A 12,966-nucleotide genomic window follows, 5' to 3' on the forward strand; every position below is an offset into this window, starting at 1 on the left:
TTTTGGATATTGTTGGTGCACCACCATTTGACAGCTTCTGGGTAATTTCCAGAGCTGCTGTTAGTACTGAAGAGTAATAATAGCTTGAGTGCAAGCTCAAAAGGACACTGCACACAGCTACTGTCCAAAGGGGACGTGAAAAACTGAACTACTCAGTGTTTCCTTAACAGAGGCGTCAGAAATACTATTTCAGGGGCTTGTAGGGAAGAGTGGGCTTCATCTTAGACTACATGGCTGAAGATCTTCTTGCTGAGATTTGAATCTTGGGAAGTGTTTGTTTTGACTCATGAATAATTTGTTAATTGGCAACCAGCCCCTACATACCATTTATCCCAGGGCATGTTTGAATGATAAATCTGAATTCTGAGCCAAGATCATTCTGCAATTGATTTATATTGTGTAATTTATTCTGCTCCGGCTGGAGCCTTCTACTGGGTTTACTGGCACCCTGTTGCACCTGTGCACTATCAGAGAAAGGCTTTGCACTGGGTTGCCGCAAGGAGCAAGGGAATAAGGAAGACCCTTGCACTGGCACTGGGGCCACCAGGTTGGATCCTGCACTCTATGAATAGAGCAAAGCCCTGATTTTTCTTCTTCTTCCAAGAGCAGTGGGAATAGCATGGAAGTGCCATTGCATTTTGAGAAGGTCATTTTATTATACAAAAATGTGGCTGCATGAATCAGAGATGAGATCCGTAAAGCCAGCAAAATATATGAGAGTTTGCAAAACCTTTCCTGCTCATAGGGCATGGAGGAAGTTAAGGTGATTTCCTTAACTTGCCATCTCCATGCTTTTCAAAGCACAACTGAAAATTGTAAGCATCTCATCTCAAACTTCAGGTTTTGAAATATCTTGCTATGAATATATAACATGATGCACAGTTACAAGAAGAGCTTTCTAACTGTGATGGAAGGAGCAGATGGTAGAATCATTTGTTTGCCACATGCAAATACTAGTTTTCCCCACTAGCAAATAAGTTATATTTCTTCCTTGATTTATATCATGGATTGATCTCCCCAGGTACTTTTTTTTTTCATTAGGAGGAAAGTAATTCACTGTGTGGTGAGCATTATTTGTAGCCCTACTTCTGGCTGGGAAACCACATTCCCCAAACTATTCAAACAAAGATTACTGACATGCCTGGGCATGCATAAAGATTTATTTATTTTCTGCTCTTGTTTAAATATGTCAGTGTAATAGAAATAATAAAATGCTTGGAAAACAAAAGGCTCTGGAGGCAAGTCATTAAAGATTTCTAAATTTAATTAAGACCAAATCCTGCCTCGCTGCTAATATGTTTGGCCCACAATAGACCCTTTGTGTGCTAGATATTAAAATTTAAATCAGCTTACTGTAGGATCTCTCAGTAACAAACACCTCAGGAATAGGAGGTGTTCATAATTCTCAAATGTGTGCAGCTCACTTATCTCCTTCCTCAGCCTCTGATCCTTTCTATCAAAGCCCTGACATTTCTTTACATCTGGGTGACCTAATCCTTCCTTGGCTGTAGCTGCTACCACAAAAGCCCCAAGAGTCTACTACAAGAGCTAGAAGCCACTGCAGATGTCGCATTGGTTCCCTGTTAATCATAAACAAATCAAGGGGTCCTTCCGGACAGCAGTAAAATCTACAACGTGAAGAGCTAGCATGCAAGCTAATAACAAAAATAGCTTTATTTATTGGCTACCCCATCACAGTCGTTCTCTGGGCAACTAACAAACTAGAACAATAAAATGATGACTGAATAAAGCATACAGTTTAAAGCCCATTAAAACAAAACAAAAGGTTACAATAAAATGCAAGAACATTTTAATAACGGTTTAAAAAACCTTTGTAAAAGGCCTGGGTGAACAGAAAGAATAAAGTGATGGTGCCAGGAGAAGCTATTGCAACGGGGTGCCTCCACCACAGAGGACCTCTCTGAGTAGCCATATGCCTTGCATCATTTGGCAGGAGTACTGAAGATCTAAAGGTTACCTGGGGCAAGGCATTCTCTCAGGATTCTAAGCTGGAGCACACTCCCTCAGGCGTCCATTGTCCTTCCCAGTGTGAATTCATGCTCTGTTCAGACACTGAGCAGAGTCTTGTGTGATTTTTGCAATGCCCCTTGCCGGCCAGCTTTTGCTGTCCAAGAAGAACCAATGACAGCTTTTCTAGCAAATAGGGGAAAGGGTGGATTTTCCTCAGAAAGCAAGAGCTGGCCAGCAGGTGGCACTGTGGAAGTTGTGCAAGGGTGTCTGGCCAGCACAAGAGATCCTGGTGGGAAAGAAGATGGATGCCTGCAGGAATGTGTGAAGGGCAAGTAAGCTGTTACTTAGAATTTGCATGAAAGTTCTTCACAGTTCACACTTTACTGCAGTCCCAAGAACAAGTCATCAAGATACAACCTCTCCACAGCGGTGCTCTTCCCTGGAGGATATCCCCCCAACCCCTTTCTTAATTGCATTAAACCAGGGGTTCTCATGTTTGGGTCCCCAGATGTTTGGATTACAACTCCCATCATGGCCAACATCTGGGCACCCACATTTGAGAATCCCTGCCTTAAGCACTTAATTGGCATCAATTTAGGTTCAATTCCGGGGCTGTGGAATGCGCTCCCTGTGGAAATCCGCAATTTGAATTCTCTATTAGCCTTCAGGAGAGCCCTTAAAACGTATTTGTTTGGCCTGGCTTTCCAGGGTTTTAAAATTTGTTTTAATATTTTAACCCAATTTTGGGGCTTTTAATCACTGTAATTGTTTAATTGTTGTTTTAAAATGTTTTAAAATTGTTAATTGTTGTTATATTGTTTTTCATTTGTTTTAGCTCTTTATTGTTTTAGTGGTTTGTTTTAATTTGTAAACTGCCCTGAGCCATTTTGGAAGGGCGGTATATAAATCCAATGAATGAATGAAAGGTGTTGGTTTTAACCGACAAAGCCCTACATCAGGGGTTCCAAACCTATGGTACTCCAGATGTTGATGGACTATAACATCTCCAGCTACACTTTATTGTGGCTGGGGATTATGGGAGTTGAAGTTCAGCAACATCTGGAGTACCATAAGTTGGGAATTGCTGCCACATATCATCAGGGACCGGGGCATCTGAAGCCATTCATTAACATCCAGATGGGAGGCACTGCAAAAAGCAATGGGTGGAGTTGAAAACAGGGCCTTCTTAGTGGTGGTGTCCCAGTTATGGAATGCTTTCCCTAGAGCCTGGCACCAATTTCTCTTGTCTTTTTGGCTAAAAACTTTTTAATTTTAAACTCTTATTCTATTCCCACTTTGTTTTGTTTTACTGCCGTGTTTCTGTTTTATGTTTGTTTTTATCATAGTTTTATTGCTGTGTTTCACTGTTTTTAACCTGTTGTTTTTATAGTAATTTGCGGGGGGGGGTGGTTTGTTTTATAAATGTTATGTTGCTAGCTGCCTTGGAAATCTGGTCTTCAAGGCAGTCTAAAACTCTTTTAATTAACCATGATTAGTGCAGTTCGTCTTAAGCTCAACCTTGGTTAATGTTGGTGCTGATAGACTAATCAACTGGTGCTCCTTGCTCCTGGGTGGAGGGAGGTTAGGGAGAAAGAAGCATACATTCACAAGCCTAGCTCTCCATTTTTTCACTGTGGGTGTAACAGGACTACACTCCAGCTATTGTTGAACTACAGCTCCCATCTTCTCTGACTATTGACCACTGTAGCTGGGGACGATGGGAGCTTTGGTTCGGCACTTGGAGGACCGAGGCTGTGCAGCCCTAGCCTAACAACATGTTACATTAAGCATGTGATGTAATGGGACCTTCCCTCCTGGAGAAGTAGCAGCCACAGGGGACCACTCTGGCCTGGGACTGCAGCAGAGGGAACGGGTTAGCTTCCGTCCACTCCTGCCATGGTCTGGATTGAGATCAGAGTCCCTTTGCAGCTGATATTTAACTTTTTTTAAAAAAAAGAGTGTGTGCAAGGGTCAAACTCTGCCTTTTCGTGTGGCATTTAGTGATTAGCCAGCAGACGGCCCTGTATCTACACCAGTGCCTTAAGAGGCATCTTGTTTCTGGGTGCATGTAAATCCCGCAGTGACAGTGGTGTGAATACCGTATTTTACGGACTATAAGACGCTATGGACTATAAGACGCACCTTAATTTTAATCCAGTTTTTCAGAGTTTTAACATATTAAACTGTTAAAACATATAAGACGCTCCTGAATTTTGGCGGATATTTTTCGAGGAAAAAAGTGAGTCTTATAGTCCATAAAATACAGTAATCATCTTTTCAGCAGCAAACCCAGCAGAGTAATAAGAATAAGTCACAAACGACTTTCAGTAACCCATTCAGAGTTTGCATTTCTTTGCCCTGAACGAAAGCTCCAGATTTAGATTTCAGGAAGGCGGGAGTGGGTGTAGGGGGGCATGATCAAGGCCAATTAGAGCTCACACTGAAGACGTTTCTCCAACCTCGCACAACCTCTGCTGAGCATCACCTGTGTGGGTGGCAGCACTGTCAAACAATGTGCTTCCCTTGAAAGAGAATGGCTGTCGTAACTCTCTCTTAAAGTTCTGCCTCTTTATAAGTTACAAGCCGTTCTGCCAGCAGCAGAAAATAAATTGCAGCACAGCCAGCGGTTAATCATTCCTGGAGCATAACTAGACACATCATTTCTTTTCAGGACTCTCTTCATTTTAGATTAGATTGCTTGCTGTGTGTCTTGTTGACAACCTCTGTTAGCATGGTAGATTTTTAATTCTTGTTTGTGCCATGTGTCAGTAATGGGGTGTGTGTGTGTGAGAGAGAGAGAGAGGGAGAGAGGGAGAGGGAGAGATCTTTTGTACAGGAGAAATATTGCTGTGACATTTCAGACATTGCCTCTTTGTTTTTTCTTCCCGGTTCCTCCACCCACCAGGAATGATAGCCATTAGTAGAATGGCGGTGCTGTATCCCCAGGTGATAGTGGATCACCCATTTTTATTTGTGGTCAGAAATAGAAGATCAGGTGAGTTCATCCATCTCTTCGGGTTTTTTCTTGTTTTTACTATTGATTCATGACAAAAAGCTTCCTGCTTTCAAATCAAGGAACTGTTTCTCTTGAACCCACATGCTAACATAATTGCCCAATATTATGCATGGCTATTTGGAAACTGGTGAATGTAGGAAGCTGCCTTATACTGAGTCAGACCCTTGGTCCATCTAGCGCAGTATTGTCTACACAGACTGGCAGTGGCTCTCCAAGGTTCCAGACCAGAGTTTCACCCAGCCCTACTTGGCAATGCCAGGGATTTGACCTGGGACCTTCTGCATGTGAAACAGATGGTCTACCACTGAACTCTGGCCACATCCCATAAATACATGACATGGTGATTTCATTCATTCACTTCACTAGCGCTACTGATGTGCAAGGTGCTTTGCCAAATAACGAAGAGCCTGGAGATGCCTACAGTCTAAAACTCAACATTATAGGGAAGCAGCGGAGGAAGGTGGAGGACTCTAGAAAGAATACACTGACACATATTGAAGCTTAGTCTCAGTAGGCGATGAAGAATTAGTAACACAGAGTCCAGGGGCATAACTATAATAGGGCAAATGGAGACAGTTGTCTGGGGGCCCACTGTCTTGGGAGCCCACCCACCCCCCCGAGGCAAGTCACATGACTGACTCCCCCAGCCGCGCACCCACCCAGGCTTCCTTCAGTTGTATTCATCCTCCAAAACTGATGTGAGTGTTAAGACCTGGAGCTACCAGAACAGCATGTCTTTCTCTAGTACCATTAAATGACTTGCATTGTGGTGGGGCATTTTAAAATCTTGTCTCTGGGCCCACTCCAACCTTGCTACACCCCTGATAGAGTCAGTTTTGAACAATGTGTGGGAGAGACATTGAACAGTTGGATCATTCTGCTTCAGATCGCAGAGGACATGGTTTGTCCGAATCACCCCCTCACAATAACAAGGAACTCCACAATGCTGGATCCTACCCACGTTAGCCCTGTGCAGCCATTTGTGGAAGGACAGATGCTCAGTGGCAGAACATTTGCTCCTTTGCATGCAGAAAATCCCAGGTGCAGGCCCTGTCTTCTCCAGCAAGGGCCGGAAAGGCCCCTGTCTGAAACCTGAAGAGCCCCTCCTAGTCGGTGTAGACAATACTGACCTAGGTAGACCAAGGGTCTAGAAGACAATTTCCTGTGTTCCTTTTATTCCCATTGAGTGGCCATCTGACCGCTCCAGAGTCAGGACGGTAGATGTGAACTCACTATATTTGTCTTCTTTTTCTTTTCTCTTCAGGTACCATTATCTTCATGGGGAGAGTTATGCACCCAGAAGTGATGAATACAAGTGCCCATGACTTCGAAGAACTTTAATATGCCCACAGGCCCACACACTTACACATACACACAAAGAAAATAAGCACACTGAGTTTGCAGTTGATGTATTTAAGGTTTGCCGTGTTTTTCGCAATGTTACCTTTGAGACACTGTTTGGGGTGGGGGTGGGGGGGACAACTTCCAGGTTTAACTTCAGCTAGGATTTGCAGACCACAGTGGTGGATGAAAGAGAAGCTTTCAGTATTAAAGTCAATGTTGTCCTTTGTGACTTGTTGTGTTGGTCCTTTAAAATAAAAACTGTATCCATGTCAAAGGCCACGCTTGCTGTTTCAGTGAACTGTAATGGAGGACTTTCCCGTAATGCTGAAATTCCCAGATGGTGTGCTGGAGTGTGCCGTGAGAGGCCTGCTAGGGCCAGGAGAAATAATTAAAGGCCTCTCAGTGTAGCTAACCATGGAAGAGGCTATTTTCTGCACCAGCATGGAGAGCCAGTGTGGGGTAGTATAGATTGCTGGACTGACAAGCATCATATCCCTGCTCAGCCATCGAGCATTCTGGGTAACCCCCGCCCTCAGCCAGTCATAATCTCTCAGCTTTCTTTGCAGGCTTGTTTTGAGGATAAAATGGGCCAAGCACATGAGCTCATTGGAGGGAAGGATAAAAACATAATAAGTCGAGCCTGACTCACTCACTGTTCTGGCCTTGTTCCTCAGTGGACCTTCTTTGCATGCAGAAGGTCCCAGTTTCCATCCTTGGCATCTCCAGCAGCTTTCCCAGACTTTACCAAGGGTTTTCTGCAAGGCTTTACTGCAAGCTCTAAGTTACAAAAAAAAAAAAAAACCCCGACGCAAAAAGTGCATTTTTCTAAACTCCAGAATCAAATTGGACTACAGTCTAACGTACAATTTTAAAAACCTTAAATATGTGTGAAGTGCTCCCTGGTAGCTCATAGGGACTTGGGGGTAAATCTGGCCGATATGGGAATGCACACCTCCATTCTGGAGGAGATGCAAACTAAAAGCCGGGTGGGGAAAACATCCAGGTAGGGCTGGGGGAAACTTCTGCCTGCCTGAAACTTTGGAGAACTGCTGCCAGTCAGTGTAGATAAGACTGAGCTAGATGGACCCTAGCAGCTTCCTAGGCCCTGCTGCTCTGGCCTTCTCTCTGTCAGGCTCACTCCAGTTCTTCCCAATGAGCAGAAGTAACTCGAAGGGGGTCTCCCTGCTGCACCTTGGCAATGACTGATTGCTCTGGCCTTGTTTGCTTCACTTTGTCCACAGCTGGGATTGAGCCAGATTGTGTGTTTCTGATCTTATAGGTAAAAGGTAAAGTGTGCTGTCAAGTCGATTTCGACTCCTGGCACCCACAGGAAACATTCTCCTGATCTGGATGCTATTTGCCCCAGGAGGAAAGTCATGATTGTCAATGTAAAATAGAAAGAGGAGAGCTGGCCTTGTGGTAGCAAGCATGACTTGTCCCCTTAGCTAAGCAGGGTCTGCCTTGGTTGCATATGAATGGGAGACTAGAAGTGTGAGCACTGTCAGATATCCACTGTAGGGGATGGAGCCTCTTTGGGAACAGCAGAAGGTTCCAAGTTTCCAATGGTCTTGACTCGGTATAAGGCAACTTGCTATGCTTCTGAAGGGTTAGAGTTCTCTGTGGCTCCTAAGGAGTGTATAATTGCAGTTAGATGCTAGCATAGTGTAGTGGTTAGAGTGTTGGACTAGGACCAGGAAGACCCGAGTTCGAATCCTGAATCAACCAGGAAAATCACAGGGTGACTCTGGGCCAGTCATGTATCTCTCAGCCTAACCTACCTCACAGGGTTGTTGTGAGGATAAAAATAAGCATGTACACCACTCTGAGCTCCTCAGAGGAAGAGCGGGATATAAATGTTAATAAATAATAATAATAATAATAACAATAACAATAATAACAACAACAACATTGCACACACTGAAGTTAAAAGAAAAATTGGAAGTGAATACATCAGGAGAGTTAGAAAAATCCTAAAGTCCAAACTCAATGGCGGGAACACCACACAAGCCATAAACACCTGGGCTATACTTGTTATCAGATACACTGCAGGAATAATAGACTGGATCCAGGCAGAGCTAGAGATGCTAGATTGTAAGACCAGGAAAATAATGACCATCAATCATGCTCTGCACCCCTGCAGTGATGTAGATAGGCTATATCTCCCTCGCAGCTCAGCTGCAGAGGAATGCTGCAAGTCCATCAAACAGTAGAGGAGGAGAAAAGAGACCTTGAAGAATATATCAAGGACAGTGAAGAAGATGCACTTCAAATGGTCAGTAACAAGAAACTATTCAACACCAATGAAACCAAGCAGGCCTACAAGAAAGAACAAGTCAAGAATCGAGCAGAAAAATGTAAAAATAAGCCACTGCATGGTCAATATTTGCACAATATAAGTGGAAAATCAGATATCACCAAGACCTGGCAATGGCTTAAGAATGGCAACTTGAAGAAAGAAACAGAGGGTTTAATACTGGCTGCACAAGAACAGGCACTAAGAACAAATGCAATAAGAGCAAAAGTAGAAAAGTCAATAACAAACAGCAAGTGCCGCCTTTGTAAAGAAGCAGATGAAACCATGGACCACCTAATCAGCTGTTGTAAAAAGATCACACAGACTGACTACAAACAAAGGCATGACAAGGTAGCAGGGATGATACACTGGAACATCTGCAACAAATACAAGCTACCTGTAGCCAAAAATTGGTGGGACCATAAAATTGAAAAAGTTGAAGAAAATGAAGATGTAAAAATATGATGGGACTTCCGACTACAAACAGACAAACATCTGCCACACACTACACCAGATATAACTGTAGTCGAGAAGAAAGAAAAACAAGTTAAAATAATCAACATAGCAATACCAGGGGATAGCAGAATAGAAGAAAAAGAAATAGGAAAAAAATCACAAAATACAAAGATCTACAAATTGAAAGGCTGTGGCAGAAGAAGACCAAAATAATCCCAGTGGTAATTGGCGCCCTGGGTGCAGTTCCAAAAGACCTTGAAGAGCACCTCAACACCATAGGGGCCACAGAAATCACCATCAGCCAATTACAAAAAGCAACTTTACTTGGAACAGCCTATATTTTGCAACGATATCTATAATAACCAACAGTACTGATGATAAAATTCAGCCATCCCAGGTCCTTGGGAAGGACTCAATGTCTGGATAAAATAAACCAGTCAATAACACCTGTCTGACTGTGTAAATAAATAATAATAATTAATTAATACTCCCATTGAGAATGATTGGAACAATATCACAACTATGATGTTCCTTTAGAATCACTAGTAGTCACGGAGCAGCCCCGCCTTCAGAAGCAGCAGAGACAGGCTTTGGAGTGGCTCAGAAGCAGCACCTGCCCCTCTTTAAGAACACAAGAACAGCCCTGCTGGATCAGGCCCTAGGCCCATCTAGTCCAGCATCCTGTTTCACACAGTGGCCCACCAGATGCTTCTGGGAGCCTACAGGCAGGAGTTGAGGTCCTGCCCTCTCTGCTGCTGTTACTCCCCTGCAACTGGTACTCAGTGGCATCCTGCCTTTGAGGCTGGAGGTGGTCTATAGCCCTCCGACTAGTAGCTGTTGACAGACGTCTCCTCCATGAAGTTATCCAAACCCCTCTTAAAGCCATCCAGGTTGTTGGCTGTCACCACATCTTGTGGCAAAGAATTCTACAAGCAGATTATGTGTTGTATGAAAAAGTACTTCCGCTTGCTGGTCCTAAATTTCCTGGCAATCAATTTCATGGGATGACCCCTGGTTCTAGTCTTATGTGACAGGGAGAAGAATTTCTCTCTATCTACTTTCTCCACACCATGCATGATTTTATAGACCTTTATCATGTCTCCCCGCAGTCTTCTTTTTTCTAAACTAAATAGCCCCAGGTGTTGTAGCCTTGCCTCATACGGAAGGTGCTCTAGGCCCCTGATAATCTTGGTTGCCCTCTTCTGCACCTATTCCAGTTCTACAATTACTCTTTCTTTTATTGGCTGTGTGTTGCATGGCATGCAAGCTTATGATTATGTTATAAAGGCTGCATCAGCTTGCAGCTGAGTTGCTGCCATTATAGCTTGCAAAACTCCACCGTTGATGGGGAGAAATGAATAATTTATCAGATTTTAATGCACACAGCTTCCAAGCAATCACATGCTCCTCCTGCCATGCCATGGATTGTTGATGAAAAGATTATTGCAGTGTTACTTGGTTCCAGCTGTGGAGATAGAACACCATGGCTAAAGATAGGCATGATTAAATTCTGTTGAAAGCAATGGGGCTTGCATCGATTGCTTAGACTACAGCCCTGTGCACATTTAAGAACATAAGAAGAACCATGCTGGATAGCACAACTGAGGTCCATTCACAGGTTCGGCACCAAACTGGTTCAGGTGACTTTGAAAGAGAGTGCAGCAGGTCCTTACCTGTCTCCACCATGCCATGCAGCTTCCTGCTGTGGGGAGGGGGCAGCACTGTGACAGCATACACATGGACTCCACACCTGCCCATTGGCACCTCAGAGCACCAAACCGGTTCAGTGCCAAACCTGTGCACAGACCTCGGTTCGTGCACATCCATGCTGCTGCTGGATCAGGCCCAAGGCCTATCTAGCCCCGCATCCTGTTTCCCCACAGTGGCCCAAGTGCATAGAATCAGGTTGCATAGTTGTTAGATGAAGATTTTTCCCTTCCCAGTCTCTAATCCTGCCTTTCCCAGTCTTTTCACTGAGCTAACTGGTGTCCCTTTAGAATCACATGACTTTCAAACATATTGAGGCACTTCACACAATTGGTGTGAAGCGCTGGAGGGGGTTCTGTGGGGAGAGCGGGGTGGCCACCCACATGACTGCCGGCTCCATCATGGAGCCGACAGGGGCGGTGGTGATCGGGAGCCACACAGCCCCCAGAAGTTCCAAGATGCCCCAGACAAGCGCACGGAGCATCCTGGAGAGACCTCCGGACCTGGGAGGCTGCTTGCAGCCTCCCAGCGGGGGACTCCTCATGTGTCGCCATTGTCGGAGCCACACCACGGCACCATGGCAGCACACAATCAGAAAACCCGGGTTAGCAGAGTGCTTGCTCCACTAACCTGGGCTAAGGGGAGGGCTATTTTGGCGGGCTAGCCACCAGAGAACCACCAGGCTCACCCCCTGGTTCTCAAGATGGGGAAAAACCGGGTTGGGCCTCATTGTGAGAATAGCTTCAGTATGTCAGTGCTTTAGAAAATGTGGACCCAATAACCTAACCCCCTCCCACAAAACAACATGAAACTTTTCTTCCCACTTGAAAACTATTATTATTTTTATTTTCAATAATACACTGGTTTTATAGAACAAAATGTCACTTGCAGCCAGCTATTTGCTGGAAGAATAGGAATCTATCACTAATTCATAGGAGGCAAGATAAACTGCAGCAGCCATCAACACCTAATCCCTAATGTATAATTACTGCTTCCCGCTTGGTACATATATTTTTTAAAAACACAATGTAATTTAGTAACAGCGGAAATGTGGAGAAAACAAGAATAAAAAAAGGGGATGAGAACTCTAATCCTGGTGTTTTTAAAAAAAAAAAATCCAAAAGGAAACATACTTGGGGAAATAAATGAGTTGAATCATTCTCCTGTTGAAATAAACAAGGATTATAAAGTGAAATGTGTATAAAGTAAAATTATAATGTGTCTGGTTATTGCAAATCAACATGTCACTCCTTATCACTGCAGCTCCTTACCACACCCAGTCACTGGGATGTTTTATTTATTTATTTATTTATTATTTATTTATTAGATTTATATACCGCCCTTCGAAAATGGCTCAGGGCGGTTCACACCATGATAAAAACAATTAAAACAAATTAACAATTAAAATCAAACTATTAAAACACAATACAACCAATAAAACAACTAAAAGCCCTGAAAATCAGGGCAACAATTTAAAACAATATAAAACAGATAATCATTTAAAACCTTGGAAGGCCAGGCCAAATAGGTAGGTTTTAAGGGCACTCCTGAAGGATGGCAATGATCTCAAATTATGAATTTCTGCCGGGAGTGCATTCCACAGCCCAGGAGCAGCTACAGAGAAGGCCCACCTCTGCGTCGCCACTAGACGAACTGGTGGCAACTGGTGACGGACCTCCTCAGATGATCTTAAGGTGTGGTGGGGATCATGTAAAAGAAGGCGCTCTCTTAGATAACTTGGACCTAAGCCATTCAGGGCTTTAAAGCTAATAACCAGCACTTTGTATTTTGCCCGGAAACATATTGGCAGCCAGTGTAGCTGTTTCAAAACAGGCATCATATGGTCTCCCCCATCCAGCACAGGGAGATCTAACTCACCCCTCAGATTCTGAGCCCCCACAATGAGCACCTCCATCTTGCTTGGATTCACCTTCAATTTGTTATCCCTCATCATTACTGCCTGTAGGCAGGCATTTAGAGAGTGAGTGCCATTTCCTGAAGATGAAAAGAAGAAGTAGATTTGGGTGTCATCAGCATACTGATAACACCCAGCTCCAAATCTCCTGATGACCTCACCCAGCAGTTTCATGGAGATATTAAAAAGCATTGGTGACAGAATGGAGCCCTAGCGGACTCCATATAGCAGCTCCCATTTTGAGGAGCAACTGTCACCAAGCTC

General features: G+C 43.9%; 1 protein-coding gene across 2 annotated transcripts in view; it reads left to right on the top strand.

Moving 5' to 3' along the window:
* Positions 1 to 6,605, top strand: part of SERPINI1 (serpin family I member 1) — a 131,076-nt gene extending 124,471 nt beyond the window's left edge. For both annotated transcript variants that reach the window (XM_053307044.1, XM_053307043.1), the window contains 2 exons: positions 4,877 to 4,966; positions 6,252 to 6,605. In XM_053307044.1, coding sequence (XP_053163019.1) covers positions 4,877 to 4,966; positions 6,252 to 6,328 — 167 coding nt within the window. In that variant the 3' untranslated portion in view covers positions 6,329 to 6,605. The remainder of the gene's footprint in view (positions 1 to 4,876; positions 4,967 to 6,251) is intronic.
* Positions 6,606 to 12,966: the final 6,361 nt, after the last annotated feature.

This window comes from Hemicordylus capensis, chromosome 3 (genome assembly GCF_027244095.1).
Source record: "Hemicordylus capensis ecotype Gifberg chromosome 3, rHemCap1.1.pri, whole genome shotgun sequence".
Lineage (NCBI taxonomy): Eukaryota > Metazoa > Chordata > Lepidosauria > Squamata > Cordylidae > Hemicordylus > Hemicordylus capensis.